The sequence below is a fragment of the Dermacentor variabilis genome, chromosome 4, assembly GCF_050947875.1.
Source record: "Dermacentor variabilis isolate Ectoservices chromosome 4, ASM5094787v1, whole genome shotgun sequence".
NCBI classification, from domain to species: Eukaryota; Metazoa; Arthropoda; class Arachnida; order Ixodida; family Ixodidae; genus Dermacentor; species Dermacentor variabilis.
Window position 1 is genome coordinate 233,653,380 of NC_134571.1, and position 20,309 is coordinate 233,673,688.

The window sequence follows — 20,309 nt, forward strand, 5'->3', positions numbered from 1 at the left end:
CGTAGCCTTTTTATTTTATGTTTCATGTGAAAAATGCCGCGAGTTATCCATGGATTTTTCTGTTCTTTTTTTGTAACGACTTGGTACAAATCTGGCGACGCAAGTTGTAATAATGCATTTCAATCGCTGCCGCAATTCCTCGACTGACTACGACTGGGAGGCAATTTCAAATTCATCAAATGATTGTTCTCGATAGTCCAAAACCGAATTATCATCTGCTTGTTCTTAATCTTAACCGACACTCTTTCTTTATGCCCTAAGTCGGCAGAATGATTGCACGACGAGAGCAGTATGCCTACTGAAGCCATCTTATGGTCAGATATACCATCCAGAATTGATAAGCCATAAGCTCAGACATTACTGGACAAAAACACGAAATCCAATATTGATCGGGATGTGCGTGTCACCCTTATGTATTCGTTTACAATTTGCCTTAATTTACGCAATTTACAATAATTTATTTGCACTCATAAAGTAACTCTCGGTGTGGTTACTTGACAGAGCCTCCCAATCAATGTGTCCTAAGTTAAAGTCGCCGGCCAATATTAGTCAAGTGCTTCTGTTTGCATGAGTGCAGAGAAATTCGTTGGTCTTCTAAAAATTCAGGCGGAGTGGCTGGTGGCCTGTAAACTACTCCAACAAGGTACGTAATGTTCCCAAAAATTAGCTTACACCACACTGACTCTGACGTATTGCTTTCTACCATTATGGCCCGACAACAATCCTTAACAATAATGGCGATACCCCCATCTCTTGCATCTCTGTCCCATCTAAACATGTTATACCCTGGCGGTGCAATACAATCACATGGTATCCAGGTGCTTAACCAGGTGCTTAACCAGATTTCGGTTATTAACACTACATCAGGGTTCGCCGACAGTAATATATATTCGAGATCAGTAATTTTATTAATAATGCTACGAGCGTTCAAGAGAATCAAGCGTAGCTTACTTCAGGTGGCTTATTCTGAGACGAATGCGTGTTCTGCACTGTGCCGGTTTCAGAACGTGTGCTTTGATGGCCTTTTATCTCGGCGATTCTGATATGGGCACCGCTCATTTCGAGCTGTGTCCCATATGTATACTTGCTCGTCTATCTTAATCTTGTCTCCGAGGAGGGTTGCCTTTTTGCCATTCACCCTGTCTGCAGCAGCACTTTCCCACAATTTTTGGTGAACTACTACAGCTTCATGTGCATAATCATTGCTGATGCTTACAGAGCTTCCTTTCAGTTTTTTGCAATTCTGCAGCACACTACCCTTTTCCCTGCCGTCAAAAAATTTCATTATTATGTGTCGGCATTTTGTTGGGTGTTTCTTTCTGATGCGGTGAATTCTTTCTATTGACTTTGCTTGAACGCCCAACTGCTTTCCAAATATGCCATTCACAACAGCTTTCTTCAAGTCAGCCTCAGATTCTTTGCTCCGCTCCTCAACACCTAAAACTAGAAGGTTGTTGCGTCTGCTTCTATTTTCTAACTCTGTTAATCGTTCAGCCTGGTACTTTACAGTCTTTTCAAGAGAAGCAATCTTTCTTTTCCTGGACTACCTCAAGAATATCGGTTAGTTGGTCTGTTTTAAGGTTTAAGGCTGAGGTTTACTCTGTAATAGCATTTAACCTGCTGTCCGATTTAGCCTGGTTGTCCAAAATTGTCTAACATTTGCTCTATTAGAGGGCCAGGATTCTCCTCTACATCTCCCGATGTCAACAATAATAGCAAAATAGACGAAACATCAATCAGTACAGCACAACACCGCCGAGGGCACGGCAGAACCAACAAAAATCTATCGTCGCTATGGTATGAAGCAGTATGATTCCTAGAACTAACCTGGAAAAGTAACAGTAGCCGTTCATTCATGCTCTCCGCCAGACAGGTGCCGTGCCCTCTGATGTGGTCGGTGGTGGGCCACTCCTCTTGTATTCTTCCTGCCGATGACGTCAGCGGCCTTCAGTCAGCCAATAATGCAGCCATCGTCTCGTCGCCGGTACGATGAAGCAAGATTTTGCCATGCGTTTCACTATTGCTCCTTGCCGTTGCTGCCGCAATCCAAAACCAGGGCATTATCTGGAAAAGTAACAGTAGCCGTTCATTCATACTGTCCTCCAAATAGGTGCCGTGCCCTCTAACCGATATATTGTTAAAATCGGTATCATTATAAGTGGGTTCAGCTGTATTTGTTCAAGTGGCTTGATGAAATTAACAGTGACTGTGCGGTAGAGTAAATGGAGCCGATTGGTGTGCTTTTGTTAGTGCTTGGCTGCATGTATTCCTCTAGGGGGATGTAAAGCTTGACGATGGCTCTTTCTTTCCACAGGCAGGCCACCAACATTGGCGGTCAATTTCGCCTCGGCTACTGCTTCAGCTGCTGACGGGCACAATGGGGCCCGTCAACTCGAGAATGGCTGTCCTAATGAGCACTTTGGGCCTCACTAAGCTAATGATATTTTATTATTGTTCTCTTATTCGCATTATTTGCCTGAGCCAGATAACAAAAATAAACAGTGCAACCACATGAATGTACTTTGGCATGCAGGCTGCTAAGAGCGGCTTTCAATTTTTCGTTGACTACTGCATTTTTGTGTCAAGCTGGACAGTGGCTGCCCGAATGAGCATTTTTGTCCCCACATAGTTTGAGCTTCCATTAGAAGGAATATGTCACCAAATGAACTGCTTATTTATTTGAGAGGTCCTGACCAGAATGCTTCTCTGCTGCGAACCCACCGGGAACATTTTGGCAGCCCTAATAAGCGCTGTTCTTTCATTAATAAGAAGCTGTCATGCTTCGTTGAGTGGCTCAATGCCGGACAGCTCGCAGTCACTCCCGAGTCTCTTCAGTGTCACCTTTACCCAGTTGGATGTTAATGGGTTGGATGTGATCATTCCCAGACATGTCAAGCCTGAACTTGGCCTCCAAGTCCATCATGTAGTGAATGTTCTTCCTCCAGTCTTCCGTCGTTACGTGTTTAACTTTTTCCCTCAAGACGTCTTCGACAGTGTACAGCTTTAAGTCTTTGTTGTCCGCAGCGATGCTATTTTTCACCTTTGCACTCATGAGCTCGATAGGATTAAATTCGCAGTGTTACGGTGGGAGCCCGAGTACAATGAAACAGGCCCTTTCAGCTGCATTGTCTATGCTGTAGCTCAGAAAGCGTGACATTACAGATGCTACTGACTCAAGCAGCTGCTTTTTCATCATCCTTTTGCTGTATGTGACGTTTTCGCTTTTGAGCCATTCCTGTATTTCTTCATTCTTCCAAGCTGTCGGTAATTTCTATTCTTGCCAGGTATGGTAAGGTGTATTGTCCAAAACAATGATGCTACTAGCTGGAAACTTCTGCAGAACATCATTAAACTATCCTTCGAAGCGATTTCTGTCCATTTCTTCGTGGTAGTCTCCTGTTTTTTGGCCTCGGAATACATCCAAGCAGCCATCGACGAAGCCATCCTCGCTGCCGAGGTGCGTCACAATCAGGCGCTGGCCTTTTCCAGAAGGTTGTTTCAGACCAGTCGGCAGGCCATTTGCTCTAGCGTACAGGTGTCCTTCTGCACCACAGTCTGTCCAACACGATCGACCGAGTGTGTCCCGCCGTCACCCATGTCTCGTCCAGGAAAGAGATCTTTAGGCCTTCCGCCCGGTGGCGCTCCATGTCCAGGGTGTCTACAAACCAGGAAAACTGGGAATTCTTAGGGAAAACTCAGGGAATTCGTGCCTCTATCAGGGAAAATTAGCTGTAATTAGCTGTAAGGGAATGAAAGTCGCGGTAATGCTGGCTCGCGTAACAGAGAGGGATCGTAACGAATTGCCTTTGGACACCGTGTCATCGTCGGAGTTGCTAGTGCACAGTCATTGGCCGACTTTCCGGACGCCCGATAATCAGATGGTTTCACAGCACCATAGCGGCACCACCACGTACCTCAGAGAGTCAGTGTATAAGAATGTCTGAAGTTTCGGACACAAGAACCCTTCGCCATGCGATTTTCCAGACTTTTTGCCGTCACCGCTGGTCTGAAACAGCATTAATCAAAGCCACCACTGCTGCCATTCTTATTACCTCGCCGCCTCGAGCCAGTGCTCGCACGCGAATTTGCTGGCAGCCGTAGCCACCACCACAGTAAACGCTAGGCCTAGCTGTTTCCACGTTCGCTATTAAGCTTCTTGTCATTCGGCGTCGTGTTTTTCATTGAAAGAATTCGCCGCTGTCAGCAATGGCACAGATTCCACCTTTGTCGTCCTCGCAATTGGCTTCGAAGCTCGGAAAGCACGGCGCATTGCATAATGCCGGGTCTCGAATGTCGGCTTCGCCTCAATGCAGTAATGTTATGTGGTGAAGCATAAGCGTGGGAAGGGCAATTGTCACGGGACATAGTATGTATTCCTTAATTATACACGCGTCTACCCGCTATCTCATGTCACAGTACGAGCACAGATATGCCTAATAAGTGTAGTGGCAGGCTTCTTTAGATGTGTCTGTGGCGAATGGAGCCCGTAGTGGCAGTAAAAGACATGCATCCATTTTTTTCGAACTGCCCGATTTTACGGACGTTTTCGCGGCCCGTAGGGAGTCTGAAAAATCGGACGCTGACTGTGCAATTGATGAAGAGCATGCTTTAAATGGCTCATGGGGCGAACGCACGGTGGAAGGACGACGAGAACAGAAAGGACCTGTGCATTGAGGAATGAACGGGAAAGAAAGCCTGCCGCCTTCATCCAAACCAAAATAAACTCAGTAAGGCAGTGAAACACAACACTGAAGCGTCATGCTTGGGCTGAGAGTATGTCAGGACAGTTGAGATTAACACAATGTTGAGAGAGAATTTCACTTGTGACAAAGTTTGGGCCTGATACCAATGAGCTTGCTATCAGTGGATAAAAGTAACTGATATTCGAAAACATTTGATTCTGTATACATCCCCTTTTTATTTATATTAGAGAATCTTCGGCTCGATTTGCAATGAGTTTTACCATTTTTTCAAAGATATCTTATTCGCTGCGCATTTTACTTACCCCTCCCTTGTGATTTATTTTTGAATAAAATAAATGATACTCCTTGCTATTCAAACTAGATTAAGTTGTTTTTTAGCATCGGCCAACGCGTTGTCAGCCTGTCTTGATGTAAAACAAAGTTCTGTGTCACTCAGGGAATTTTACAATGGCACTCAGGGAAAACCTGGAAAGTACAGGGAATTTGTATATGTCAACTTGGTAGACATCCTGCACGTCATGAAGGTAGCGATTCCACCTGTTAGGAATGGCCGGACGGGGTGGCAACGTGCCAGCTATTTCAGCCCGCTGCACGTATTCCAATCCAACCGGACGGGGCACACTTCAGAGAACTGCGGATAAGCGGCAGCCACGTGGCGCGGGGTCAGCTCAGGGAAGTTCTCGAGGGGAGGTAATTGGCGGAACCTCCCCATGAGCTTTTCGAGACACCAGACAATGTGATACCCGGCCGCGCCACCCGGGACGGAGCAGAGTTCTACGAAGCCCCTCTGATGTCGGCTCCGGACCTTTACACCAGTGTGTAAGTGCGGCACGTGTATGTGAGTCATCATCCTCCTCCAACAGCCCTCATCCTCCTCCAAAAGGGCCGGTCTACGGTGACGTTGAACGATGACTGGACGAACGTTTCCGTCCACTTGGAATCAAGGGGGGGACCAAGAGCATAAAAGCAGTGTTTGTCGGCTGCTAGTGTGTGCTCGTTGCGTGCTCATTGTCATGCTCGAAATGTACTAGTGAGCTGTGTGCTCGTAAGCTGTTTGCTGTATGTTAGTCTTGTGGGCTGCATATGGGAGTCACGCTAGACTGTCGATATATGTGTTGTCTAAGATGTAAATAATGTAAATAAATCCTGTTCACAGAGTTCCTCTCTACAACCTTTAACTCCTTCAAATGGTGGCAGCGGCGAGATTGTCCGACGACTCCTACATCTGGTTGACAGCGGTGGGATCGTCCGACAACTCTAATAACTGAATGGCAGCGATGAGATCAGCCTACGGCTCCTAGATCGGCCTACGGCTCGTAAATCAGCCTACGACTCGGGAGACAGCGACGGAAGCTGACAGACGTTGGCACATGGTGATCGACTGGTATCCTGATCAAGTTGGAGGCCACTTGAGATTGACCACCTCTTGCAACTGACTGGGTACGGCGGAGAAGGACTGGTGATATGGTGCTGCTTCAGTGGGTAAGCGTTTGGTTTTGGCTGTAAGATTTACCAGGCTTCAACTTCTCTGTGTTTTTGAATTTGATTCGCTGGGGATCTTTTACTTGTATTTTGATTTGCGTGGGTATCGCAGCAAGTATTGTGTGACAGCAGAGCCAAAGCTTAAAGTAGCGACCCTGGTCCTAATGTGTTTGACGAGAGCTGACCTGTTGTGGTTGCGTGAGGAGATCGAGGTAGACGTAGAGGAGGACTTGACGGAAGCAGAAATTCATAAAACAATCCTATAAAGTAACAATGATTCGAAATTCATAGAACAAATAGGCAAACGAATTATAAGTAAGAAACGGGAACAGGAAGCAATTAGGCAAGAACAGGATGAATTTAGGCAAAAACAGGAAGAAGCTAGGCAGTAACTGAAAAGTATTTCGCAGGAAGGAGACCTAACAGAAAATATGAGGCAGTGCATTGATGCACTGAACATAGAGATTGAAGGTTTTGAGCAGTTAATCGAGCAAAGTCAACAGCGGCTTGAAAAATCTGTAGGCTGGACGCAGCGAAAGTGGTAGGAAGTAGATCGCAGATTTTGCTCAAAAGCCGAGAGAAGTAGCAGCACCTGCGAGATTAGCAGCACGTTCATAAGTGAATTCGAAGTGCTAGCAGCTAACAATGCCTTAGTGGCAGCAGAGGCCGTTAAAGGTCAGAGTGAGAGCGACGAGGTGCTGTGCCAACAGAGGAGTGTAGAGACAGCTAGGCCAGCTGCGAACAAATTGGCACAGTTACCGTGCGTGTGCGTCGCTTGTAATGTTAGCGAGGTTGCTAGCGAAGTAAAGACTACTGCTGACCCGATAGACACGAGCACCCATGTCGAGTCAGATCTGCGCGCCGAAGTGAAGTGCCAGCTGGACGATGCAGTTGAGGGTAGTTCGCAGGATTGTGAGCTGCGTAGCTCAAGAGAAGACAACTGCATTGTTCAGGGATCGGTGCGGCTCTCCGCCAGTCTAGTTAGCCAAGAGAGGGGTGATTTAGTTATTAATCACTCAGACTGTGCGGGTAAGAGACCGATCCGGGCCGACGAGAGGTGTAATGGCCAGCAAGAGGCGCGAAATGACGGCATGAAAGAGAGTTCGAGGAGAAAGCGCCGCAGAAAGAAGGCCGAAAAGATTGGAATGCGGTGGCTAATGTAGCGAAGCCAAAAACGGTCACGGGCGCGAAGGGAAGAAGGGTGCGGTCGTCGTTGACGATGTTGACGCATCCAAGATATTCGAGCCACCGGTCAAATAGAGACCGAGAAGCATGTTCTGCACGGACGCGGACAAAGGGCACGGGGCAGTTAAATTCCTCGTCGTTCTGTCGTTCTTTTCGAAGCTCCGCGTGTAGGGCGAGGGAGCGCAAGGTGGCAAGACGAGACCAGGTGGGAAATCGCGACGCGGTCACTCGAGTTTGTGAGGAAAGAGGGGAGCCAGGACACAAATTGGCAGGAGACTGTAACGTCTTGGGGGAGCTGATAGTGAGTCAGCCCTTTTGTTGTTCCTGGGTAGCCAGAATAGCTTTCAAACCACGACCACCTTGAGTACTGCTCAAATAGTATGAGTCAGTTGTAAATGTTTGAAAAAGAGAGGCCAAGAGAGCTTTCGTAGAAGGAAAAAAAATGCTGTTTTGTTTTATTTTTGAGCATTTGGAAAATATCGCGATTTAAGACTACAGTTTCTTTCAGTATGTAAGGTATGAGCTTTGTTTATGTTTTCTTTGAGAAGCTCCGTGAGTTGAAAGACGCGTTTTAAGCAAACCTGTAGTTTAGCGAGTTGTTAGTTGATGAGTAAATAGGCTTTCTTTTTTTCTGTGTAAGTAACCTGCGTGTCAAGGTTATCGTTGAAAGGCCTATGGTAACGCGTGTGTGTATTAGTTAACCTTCTTCTTTTTTTATAAGCGTTCTTTTTTTCTAATGTTAACCGCGTAGGTTTTCAGTGAGTGCATGATTTGCACTGAGAAGCATTCGTAGGTCCATTAGCGCGTGTCCTGGGTGGACGGAAGGAAGCAGATTTATGACTGGGTTGCTCGTGTGTATTGAGGGCAGCCGTATTCTGACTTCTGTAGTTAGCGTGCAGAGAGCTAGTTATTAGAAGACACATTTGTTTAAAGGTTCCTCTGTGTTGCATAAGTTAAGCCAGTTTGGTTGTTCGTTTAAGGAACGTGACCTGTATGGACTAAAGGAACAAATGTGAGTAAGCGTGATGAAAACTTTGTGTATGATGCAAGCCCGTGTTCGGAATAGAGACCACAAAGCTAGCGCGATTGTATTTATGTACCTGTGGAGTTGGCCAGACGGTTTAGTGGCAACAGTACATGAGACAAGTATGCCACTGTGATAGGATAAGAACAGGCTGTTCGTGAAGTCAGGCTGATTAAGTTATGTTCGGGTATTGGGGGTTAAGAGCCTTCAGTTTGATTCTGCGTAAACCTTTACTCTTGTGCAGCACGACAGTCAGATCTGGTTAAACTCAGGGGGAACGTGAACACTCGCTTTGGTGGCACAAAATTTTGGGGCAAAATTTGGGGTTCCCAGTTGAGCGGCTTTCATTGAAATTTTGATAGGAAGCCTGGCAGGTTAACAGCTAATTCCGGGCTTTTGAACGCTGAGCGGTATTGTGTTGCCGGGATCGACTCTTCTGTGCCAATTGTTGTGAGATGGTTGAAGGCATTCCAAGTACGCAGGGGTTGCAGAGAGCAAATCCATCGTCTTGCTCACCAGCCATTCTCTTCCTGCCCAGCAGTTGCCAGCACTGGCCAGGCGAGATCTTCTGGAGGAGCTGTTAAGAATGGCCAGACAGGGTGGCAACGTGCCAGCTATTTCAGCCCGCTGCACTTGTTCCAATCCAACCGGATGGGGCGCACTTCAGAGAACTGCGGATAAGCGGCAGCCACGTGGCGCGGGGTCAGCTCAGGGGAGTACTCGAGGGGAGGTAATATGCGGAACCTCCCCATGAGCTTTTCGAGACACCAGACAATGTGATACCCGGCCGCGCCACCCGGGACGGAGCAGAGTTCTACGAAGCCCCTCTGACGTCGGCTCCAGACCTTTACACCAGTGTGTATGTGCGGCACGTGTATGTGAGTCATCATCCTCATCCAACAGCCCTCATCCTCCTCCAAAAGGGCCGGTCTACGGTGACGTCGAACGATGACTGGACGAACGTTTCCGTCCACTTGGAATCAAGGGGGGGACCAAGAGCTTAAAAGCAGCGTTTGTCGGCTGCTTGTGTGTGCTCGTTGCGTGCTCGTTGTCATGCTCGAAATGTACTAGTGAGCTGTGAGCTCCTAAGCTGTTTGCTGTATGTTAGTCTTGTGGGCTCCATATGGGAGTCACGCTAGACTGTCGATATATGTGTTGTCTAAGATGTAAATAATGTAAATAAATCCTGTTCACCGAGTTCCTCTCTACAACCTTCAACTCCTTCAAATGGTGGCAGCGACGATTAAGTCCGACGACTCCTACATCTGGTTTACAGCGGTGGGATCATCCGACAACTCTAATACACCATTCAGCGATGTCGTCCTGGTCGATAAGCAGCGAATTGCAGCTCCTCTTCTCGTGTTTGAATTTGATCTCGACAAGCAGGCGATGCATAGTACACCGCTTGAGTGATGGGAGATCCATACGCTTTGAGAACTCGTTAGTTATCTTCTCGACCGTCGGTGTCTCGCTGCGGCGAAAGAAATTGTACACATATGACCTCAGCATGCACAACGTGAAGCTGTCATACTTCGTGGTGCGTCTTCAGTGCAGGCGCATCCTGCGCTGTGTGATAACATTTGCTAGGCGGTGAAAGGCGGTCACCCAAAAAAGATAAGGAAGTACACGTGTCAATATCGACCATCCTAAAGACGTGGTGCTTGTACAATGCTGCAGCACTGGTGGACAGACAATGAAAAAGAGAGGGGAGAGAATGCAGAATTCTGGGAGTACGAGGTTGCTTGGCTAGAAAGAGAAACCGAAACATGTAACAGAAATATTAGGGCGGTTTCAACACATGGTTCGAGCACAAGAAGCTTACTTATACCAGTGTGATTATTTGTAAGTGTACTTGATGTACTTGTTTCAGTGTCCCCCCCTACAATAGTACCTGATAGGGCGGTGTAGAATTTGTGTAAATAAATAAATAACTACATCAATTTGTGTGTGAGAAAAATTGTTCTTGTTGGCCAGTTGTGGGGAGAGCTGAACTCACCACCCACCCACCCCCCCCCCCCAAAAAAAAGGTGCAACCTGCTTCACACTAATCATAGAACGGTGAAAGAGTTGTAATTTGTCGTGCAACCTGTAACATAGAATGGCTGTAAGCAGCATTTGTTAAGGAATGCATAATCTTGATTGCCCCCCTAGGCCACGGGGTGTTGCAGCAGCTGTGCAGGCCCCGTCAGAAAGGCCACGGCATCCGCCACCATATGACGAGGCAGTCACGCGGCTGGCGGCTGGCACACACCACTTTCTGGCCCCTCGAAGCAAAGAGCCGCCACTCCAGGGCCTGGGCGAGTCTCCCAGCAAGCAGCAGCAGCCTGACGACGACTACTCAGAGCTGCTCGGGGTAGTCGGCCTGCAGAGAGAGCGACTGCACACCACCCACGAAGAAGTGGCCCAAAAGGACACTGGTCAGTATTAAGGGCACTTGCAGTGTGCATTGTTCATTTAACCCTGCCTTTGGCGAGCTGCTGAGCTCATCGCTGGTACTGGTTTTTCTTGGTGCCTAGTCATGCTTTTGATAGATGGCAATCCATGGGACAGCTCAAGAAGTGAATTTATTCTTTCTGAAGAAGTAAAACATGTTGACAACTAGTCTTCAAAATTAATTTGACATTTCTTGTCAGAATTCGGGATAATAGCATGGTACAGAAGGGGTCAAAGGACACTTATTTTCACACTTGTCAGCCTAGGAAATCAAAACCACATTACTGGTACGTGTGATCGAATGTTGAAATGTGTGCCACTTGGTTTCTTAGGCAGCTCCGAGCAACGTTGCTGCCACTTCGACTCGGCAACTTTTTGTTGCATATAAAGTGACACCGGTTAGGCCTAGCAGCTTTGGCAGTATGGCCACGGCATAAATTTGCCACTAGGTGGTGGAATGGGTGGTGAGAGGCCGTCCTTGGAAGGATGCATGCAGCGTATGTGTCGACGTAGTGACAGCTTCACTGGGCTGACTGCAAGATGCATGGCAGTCCCATTTGCATTAAAGGGGTTCTGAACCACTTTTTATCCGAGTCGAGAATGCAATTGACATTAAAACACGCTATTTCAGAAATACTTGGCAATGAAAAGTACATTCAGCAGAAGTGGAGTTATTGGCAATCAAAGGTGGCCTTCGCGGCACTTGCGCTCCTTCGGTGCCTTGCCCTGCGAAGGCTATGGTTAGCAGGTTGGTGCACACAACACTCCGCCCACCGAATGTTGGTACAGTTCAAGCTTGATTTTGGATGTTCACATAGATGCCACTACTGGTTTTGGCACCCATGATGTGCCAAACTCCGTGGCTATTTCACACTCGTGGGTGAGTTCACGATGTTTCATCCCTTTGCTGTGCTACAGTGCACCAGGCACAGTCAATGACCGATTTTTTGGACGTTCCTGATAATTCGGACGCCATTGCGGCGCCACCACATGCCCTGTCTGAAATTTCGTACGCTGAAACCCTTCGCCATCTGATTTTTCAGATTTTTGCCGTGACTATAGGTCGGAAACGTCATTAATTGAAGCCGCCACCACCGTCATTTTTATTATCTCGCAGCCATGAACCAACGCTCTCGCACTCCAAACTGCTGGCAGCCCTAGAAGTCTGTGCTGTCATTAGGCCTAACTGCTTTTACATTCACTGTCAAGGTTCTTGCTGTTCAGTGGCGTGTTTTTTCAAATTTAAAGGATACACTACTGTTGGCTACAGTGCCGACTCCACCTTCGTCATCGTTGCCTATAGCAGAAAGAACAGCATGTAGATGTGTGTGAATACCGAATACAGTAAAACCTCAATAAATCGTACCTGCTTAAACAGTAGTTTCATTTTAAAAGTAGCTAAGGGGGGACGAGACTTTCGCATCGCGAAAAATTGCCAAAAAATAGATTTTTTGAAAATCACATTTTCAGTTTCTATAACCGTTTTTCTATATGATTCCCAAATATCATCACTGTAAACCACTTAGAAGTGCTCTAAAAAATTCGTTTTATCAGCCAAGGTGGCGAAAAATCTCGCGGAAATCAAGAAAGAACAGCGTTTTTCAAGCCGTAATATCTCCGGAACGGGGCGACCGAGCACCGCCATCTTGGTCTCGTTGGAAAGCGCATTTCTCGGTCTTTAAATCACCCGCTTCAGCGATCTCCTCCATACAGAAAGAAGCGCACGAAAAGCAAATGGTTGAAGGTCGTGCCGGAGTCTACGATTGCCCGCACCCGCCATGTGACTCCAGCGCGCTTCGCCATTGGTCCAGCGCTCGCGTCGTCTGCTCGGCTCTTTGCACCTCGCGAGTCTGGACATCTGCACTCGCCGTAGTCTCGACGTGTCAAAATGGGCACTACGCGGACATCACAGTAGCATGACCGATCCCTATGCTTGTGCACGTTTGACTCGCGGCTAAGCATTCCGAGCATCGGCGACACGGATTTCGTGACCAAGACTCACGCGCGGAATCCTCGGACATGCGGCTAAGCCTTTCAGCACTGTCTTTCGGAATTCGTGACGAAGCACATCGGCACACGCAATCCTCGGACACGCGGCTAAACATTTCACGCATATGGAGTCTCCGACTTGACGATCATGCACATCGTGTGCGGACTTCTCGGACCCTCATCTAAGTGTTTTGTGCATCAGTGCCTCCAACTGCATGAATAAGCGCATCGAGTGTCGACTCCTTGATCCTGCGGCTAGGAATTTTGCGCGTCGACACGTCGGACTGCGTGAATAAGCGCATCGAAAGTCGACTCCTCGAGCCCGCGACTAGGCATTTCGTGCGTCGGCACCTAAGACTGCGCGGCTAGGTACTTCGCGCGTTGGCTCCTTGTATCTGCGGCTAGGCATGTCGCACATCGGCACCTCGGACCCGCAACCAAGCATATTGCGCGTTCACTCTATTATCATATTGTCACGATAGCTAGTAACAATATCTATCATACCACCCCTTCATAAAGAGAACCTCATCATGAGCTCTGTTCACTAGGCCCCTTGGGCTGGCACAGACACCTGGCTGCAGAAGTGATCGAGGCATCATACAAAAGTAAAATTCTGGAAAGCACCTAGCAGCTGCACATCTATCACTGGCTCTCTGATCCTAAGTTCTACAGCCATTGTCAAGTAAAGATGACTTGGGAGGCTGCTGACATTCAGAGCCTTCATAAAGTAACATGGTCAATTCTACCAAAAAATAAAAAAGCCTCACTGATTGTACTGGAAATTGCTATCAATCGGGCAGCCTGCGGGTACAGGCTGCCTGAATGCACACTGAAACTATATTCATGCCCACACAGAGTTCTGCACGTCACTTGGTTTGAAACCTAGGCACCATGCTCTTTGTAGAGCAGCAGCAGCAAAGAATGCCCTATAAAAAGAAAAAAAAAGGAGGGGGGGAAGCACGCCAGACCAGAGGCCACATGCACAAGAAGCCCCACACCACAAAACACCCCGAAGTCTACAGATTTGGTGCCTTTTAGAGAACTGAAGGTGAAACTTTGAGAGCCTTTTCTCAAAACTCTTTTTCTGCCTTTCTGCTCAGTTTCTGGAGCCGATTTCTTTGTTACCGTTTAACATAATTATACTCTGCTTTTTTTTCTTTTTTGTCACATTCCTTGGGCTGCAGTGCAGGTCGTGACATTCTCGCTTTCTTATCTTTACCCTTTGTAAGTTTACGATATGGCTATTCGTCTACCCTGAAAGTGTGCTTGATGTGAAGTTAACATAAAATATGGCACTCCTAAAAATTTGTGTTGCGAGAAAACAAAATGCAAGAATGTCACGACCTTTAGCATGCATTTAGCTATGCATTTAATACTTAACAAGCCTTCTATCACGTTTTTTAAGTTCCCCAGGCTCTCCAGAAAGTAAAAGGGAGAAAAATTCTGCTCAATGAAATTGAATAAAATGTTCTCAAGGTATTGGTCTGAAACGTTTATGGAAGCATTAGGGAGACATTCTAAACATTTGTGCCAATTTTCATCAAAATCCATGAAGAAATAAGGAAGTTTATTTTCAAAGCCACGTCTCCCCTTAAGAGGGGGGACGCGAGTTTTACGTCGCGAAAAATGGCCAAAAAAATTATTTTTTGAAAATCACATTTTCAGTTTCTATAACTCTTTTTCTATCCGACTCCGGAATATCATCCATATAAACCACGTAGAAGTGCTCTAAAAAATTTGTTTTATCAGCCAAGGTGGCGAAAAATTTCGCGGAAATCAAGAAAGAACAGTTTTTCACGCCACAATATCTCCAGAACGGCGCGCCCGAACGCCACCATCTTGTTCTCGTTGGAAAGCGCATTTCTCCGTCTTTGAATTTGCCGCTTCTGCGATGTCCTCCATACAGTAACAAGCGCGCAAAAAGCAAATGATTGAAGGTCGTGCTGGAGCCTGCGATTGGCCGCGCCCTCCACGTGACTCCAGCGCGGTTCGCCATTGGTCCGGCGCTGGCGTCGTCTGCTCGGTTCGTTTCACCTCGCGAGTCTGAACGTCTCCACTCGCCGTAATCTGGACGTGTCAAAACGGGCGCTATGCGCACATCGCAATAGCGTGGCCGATTCCTACTCTTGTAGACGTTTCAGAGTCGCGGCTAAGCAATTCAAACATTGGCGACGCGGACTTCGCGACCAAGATTCACGCGCGGAATCCTCGGACATGCGGCTAAGCCTTTCAGCACTCGGTGTCTCGGAATTTGTGACAAAGCACATCGCGCATGCAATCCTCGGACATGCGGCTAAACATTTCGTGCATAGGGAGTCTCAGACTCGGTGATCATGCACATAGCGCGCGGACTTCTCGGACCGTCACCAAGTCCGTGACATTCCCATAGGGCCAATGGGGCCGATTTTCGCAGGCGACGCTGGCGCCCCCTGGATTCTAACGGTAGTTGCACTGATACCAGAAAAATGTTTACTTACTAATAATAGATAATGTTTTGAATATTATTCCCTTAAAATTTTAATTTAAGAATTACAGGCGATGTCTGAATAATTTGTAGTTGCTTAGAAAGTTACATGCGTATCGAAAGCGCAATGACGCTCCTGAGGAATACCGCACAGCAGACGACCAACACCAGCGTCGTCTGCTTCTGCTATTGCTTTTGCGCTGCCCGCTTGCATTGGCCAGGTATATCCCACTATATATATATATTCTTATTTACCTTTGAAGGTTGGCACTGCTTCATAGGCCGAGAGAAATCACGACGCTAATCACACTAACTTGCTCGCAATAAACAGCTTTATTATAACATCATCGATGTTTACATGAAATAAAAAGCACATGAATAGTGTTTCAAAGATATACTGGTGCGTAACATGCATAGTTGTTTGTGTGCAAAAAGATACTACGTACAGTCTCTCCACACATTTCTGGTGAACACAAGCTGTCCGCCGCTGAGTGAAGAAATACATCCGACCACATAAAGCCGTCGCACGCTGGTATGTTGATAAAGTTCCTCCACTTTTGTAGCTGAAGATATCATGTCACTTCGTTCACAATATTCATAAACTGCAACTTGATTTGAGCCAGTGCTTCATGTTTGAGCAGAAACACGTAGCTTTCACAAGGGCGAATTCTGTCGCGACTGTTCGACTTCTGGTCCAGAATACCTGCTCTCTCTCTCTCTCTCTCTCTCTCTCTCTCTCGCAGTTAACCATTCGAGAAGTCACGTTATAAAAATTTTAAGCGTTTAAGCTGAATTTGCTTCGAAAAGTTTATCATTTCAGATAGAAAAGTTTTTCTGTGCGTGCTGGTTTGATGCGTTGCAAATAAAGTTTACATAATATAGGCTTAGCTGGCGTTTCGATTACCGCCGCCGGTGGTGCGCTGTCATCGTTTCGATGGTGGCGCCACCCCAAGGCTTGGACGCGAAACACGCCACATGCCACAGGCTTGCCCTCACCTAATCATTTTGTGCATCGGCGACTCCGACTGTGCGAACAAGAGCATCAAGTGTCGACTCCTCGAGCCCGCGTCTAGGCATTTCGCGCGTGGGCACCTCGAACCGTGCGAATAAGCGCATCGAGTGTCGACTCCTCGAGCCCGCGTCTAGGCATTTCGCGCATCGGCACCTCAGACTGCGCAAATAAGCGCATTGAGTGTCGACTCCTCGGACTACGCAGCTAGGCATTTCGCGCGTTGGCACCTCGGACCTGCAACCAAGTATATTGCGCATCCACTCTATGATCATATTGTCACCATAGCTCGTAACAATATCTATCATACCCCCCCCCCCCCCCCCCCCCCCCTTCATAAAGAGAACCTCATCATGAGCTCTGTTCGCTAGGCCCCTTGGGCTGGCACAACATCTGGCTGCAGAAGTGATCGAGGCATCATACAAAAGTACAATTCTGGAAAGCACCTAGCAGCTGCATATCTATAACTGGCTCTCTGATCCTAAGTTCCACAGCCACTGTCAGGTGAACATGACTTGGAAGGCTACTTACACTCAGAGCCTTCATTCAGTAACATGGTCAATTCTACCAAATGAAAAAAAAAAAAGCTTCACTGATTGTAATGGAGACTGCTATCAATCAGGCAGCCTGCATGTATAACACTAGAACTATATTCATGCCCACACAGAGTTCTACACTTCGGTTTGAAACCCAGGCACAATGCTCTTTGTAGAGCATGGTGCCTAATAAAGTTTCTTGTGCTAGTTCAGTGGCCAGCGTGCTATTATTTTGAGAGTGTGCAGTCACACATTTAGTATGGCCATTCTTACAAAACATAGAGCTTCAAAATGGTGCCATTTGTATTGCTGTAGATTCACTTCAGCAAAAGCTACATTTGTTTGAAACTTCAAATGCGTTTATTTCAGTTCGATGTTCTTGCACACCATACTCAGCCTTACAGGTGTTTTGTCTGGGTTGTTTTTGGCCAAAAATGACAAGGGTGGTATCATTTTATTCATATTAGAATGATCTGGGGGGTGATGCTATTTTTATTACTTTGCACCGTCATGAAAATTACATTTAGGTATAGTACTCGCTAATTAAAGAAAATGTTCATAATAAGTGCAAAATCGTTTTCTTGTCCGTAAAATGCTTTCAAATGAATAAAAATAGCATCACCCCCTACAGTGCGTCTTTAGCAATGGTGTCATGCATTTAGTTTTTGTTTTAGCAAGAAGGAATCATCAAAAAGCCCCGTAACGAGTTTGAAATTAATTTGACTTCAGACCTCAATATTTTTTGAACTGCTACAGCCATCAGAAATGTAATTACAGATCTGAAATCAGCATGAAAAATTACCCCAGACAGTGGAGTTTATTAAAGATTCACCCAAAAATAAGAAAAAAAGTCTTTAGGACCCACGTCCCCCCTTAAGGGTAATTAATTAAAAGCAATAAACAGTAAGACTGTTGTCGCACACCACATGGTGCAGTGACAAAAACTGTTTGTTAAACTTAAGCAAAAGCCTCACCCGTTCACGCATAGACTATGGTGCAATAGTCTATTAATCCGCTGCACCCAGTGTGTTAAAGATGCTGGATCCTGTCACCCATTTAGGCATCCACGTTGCAACCAGAGCCTTCTGGACAAGCCCTGTGCAAAGTCTTTATGTAGAGTCAAACGAGTGGTCCCTCAACCTTCAAAGGTCTTATTCAAGTTTTATGTATTTTGCTGCAGTAAATTCAGGCTGCCAACATCCTTGCTATGCCATCATAAATGTTACGTGTGCCACACTTTTCCATAGCCGACCTAGAGCAAGGGAGCCCTTCTCACTACGGGTGAGAAAACTCTGTGAAGAAATGTGTGTTCCACTCCTTGAGCATCATGTAATGTCTCTGGTAAAAACTGTTACCACCATGGCAGTGGCAAATTGTAGAATGTGACACATTGTTTGTTGGTGTAGCAGAACATACTCCACATGTGCACATACGCATGCACTTTCTGGAGCTTCAGTCAAAGTACAACTGCCCAGAGTTTTGCACAGATTTGTCAGTCACAAGCAGGCGTCTCTTACGCAGCTGTCTGCCCATCATTTTCACCATCCCACGTTCTACACTCTGAAACCAGTATCTTCACAGCAGAGGCCTATGCAACACTGTCTGCTACTAAACACATTAAGAAAGCAAAGCTCCCAAAGTTCATTAAATTGTCACGTACGAGTTTATACCGCTGTGGACAAGAGGACGTTGTGAGGGAAAGAGGAGGTTGAAGTGTCTCGACGATCGGTAGATAGTGTTAACCCTGACTACTGAGCTACAACCTCGTAATTGTATATATTGTAAACACATATATTTTCTCCCCCTGTAACATTTTGGTGGAGGTGCAGGGTACTCTCGCCACAAGCCGGCCCTGGATCTTCGCAGCGGGCATCACATCGGTTCCGCTGTTATAGCTACTGACGCTGCCTCCACCACTCAGACACCAGAGGAAGTATTGCTAACCCAGCTACGTCACCCAGGAATCTTCATCGGCACTGGCAGAGTCGACGACGAAGACTGGCTGATAAATGCGTCGGTAAGCACAAGTGGGATGCCGCACTTTTGCTGGCCAACGTGATCTTTTACTTGGGAGGAACCGCGAAGGTATCGTTCGAGACGCATGAAGTCGACATTATAAGCTAGGACTCCTGCAAGGAAAAGCTACGTGATCTTTTCGGAAGACCTGTGGGGCAGCGAATGGAGGCCAAGCAAGAGCTAGCGTCTCGTGCCCAGACATCAACCGAATTGTACGTCGCGTATATTTTAGATGTTCTGGCTCTCTGCCGTAAAGCGGACGTGGACATGCGGAGGCCGATAAGGTTGGACACATCTTGAAGGGCATCACGGACGATGCGTTCAACCTCCTGCTTTGCAGGAACTGCTCAATGGTTGAGTCCATCATTAAGCAATGCCGGAATTTTGAGCAAGTGAAGAGCAAACGCATCGTACAACGCTTCAACCGACTTCCGAATACGGCTGCCACTTCCTCCTGCAACGACCCTCCGGCATCACATTTGCCTACAACGCCAAGCTTGACGCAGGTCATCCATCGCGAGCTTGAAGCTATGGTTCCAAGTTCTCACTGCCCCCGTACGCATGACTACATGACCATCTTGCTCATTCAAGCTGTTGTCTGCCAAGAAATCGCAAACATGGACATCCAGTATGCCATCCGCCCACGTCCCGCCTCTGCTGCACCTCGACAGTCGCTCCCAAATCGATATCGGAACCCCTCTGAGTGGCGAACACCGAATGACAGGCCAGTTTGCTTTGCTTGCTCCCAGGTCGGTCACATGTCCCGCCACTGCCGCAGTAGCCGCTGGTATTCCTCGCTTCGACCATATGCTGATCGCCGCTTCCACCGAGACCCTCTCTGAACCATATCAAGCTGGCCTTCCACCTTGGGGACACACCACTAGCCGCTCGCCCTCACCGCAATGCTGTCAGTTCCGTTCACCTTTACCTCGACGTCCCTCATCCCCGTCCTACGCTGGCCGCTTCTCGGGAAACTAAGCAATGCAGCCCCCGGAGATGCGGCTGCATTGACGACTCTGAGTGCAAAACCTCTGCTGACCCCTACTGCTCGACCGAACCTTGTTGAAATTTTTGTTGATGATGTACCCATTCAAGCCTCCATTGATACTGGTGCTCAGATGTCGGTTATGTCATCAGATCTTCGTAGCTGTCTCCGTAAAGTCCTGACACCTGCCGAATCGCCTGCCGAGTAGCTAATGGCACTACAACAGCCGTGATGGGAATGCGTGCCGCCCGTGTTACCATTGTCCAGTGTTAGTCCTGTTCACTGTACTGGCCAAGCGCCCCCCACGAAGTGATTCTTGGAATAGACTTTCTGACTGCCCATTCAGCACCTAATTGACTGTGCAAACGGCACCCTTCACCTTGAACTCCCCCTTACTTTGCCGACCCAACCGACGACCACAAGTCCCGACTTTGTTCTACTGAATTTGTTCACTGCAACATGATGCTGCGACTTACGTCCGCA

At 47.2% G+C, this 20,309-nt stretch overlaps 1 protein-coding gene across 3 annotated transcripts in view; it reads left to right on the top strand.

Annotated features, from left to right (window-relative positions):
* LOC142580201 (uncharacterized) overlaps positions 1 to 20,309 on the top strand; it is a 95,230-nt gene that overhangs the window by 31,783 nt on the left and 43,138 nt on the right. For all 3 annotated transcript variants that reach the window (XM_075691088.1, XM_075691089.1, XM_075691090.1), the window contains exon 3: positions 10,546 to 10,811. In XM_075691088.1, the coding sequence (XP_075547203.1) occupies positions 10,546 to 10,811 (266 nt within the window). The remainder of the gene's footprint in view (positions 1 to 10,545; positions 10,812 to 20,309) is intronic.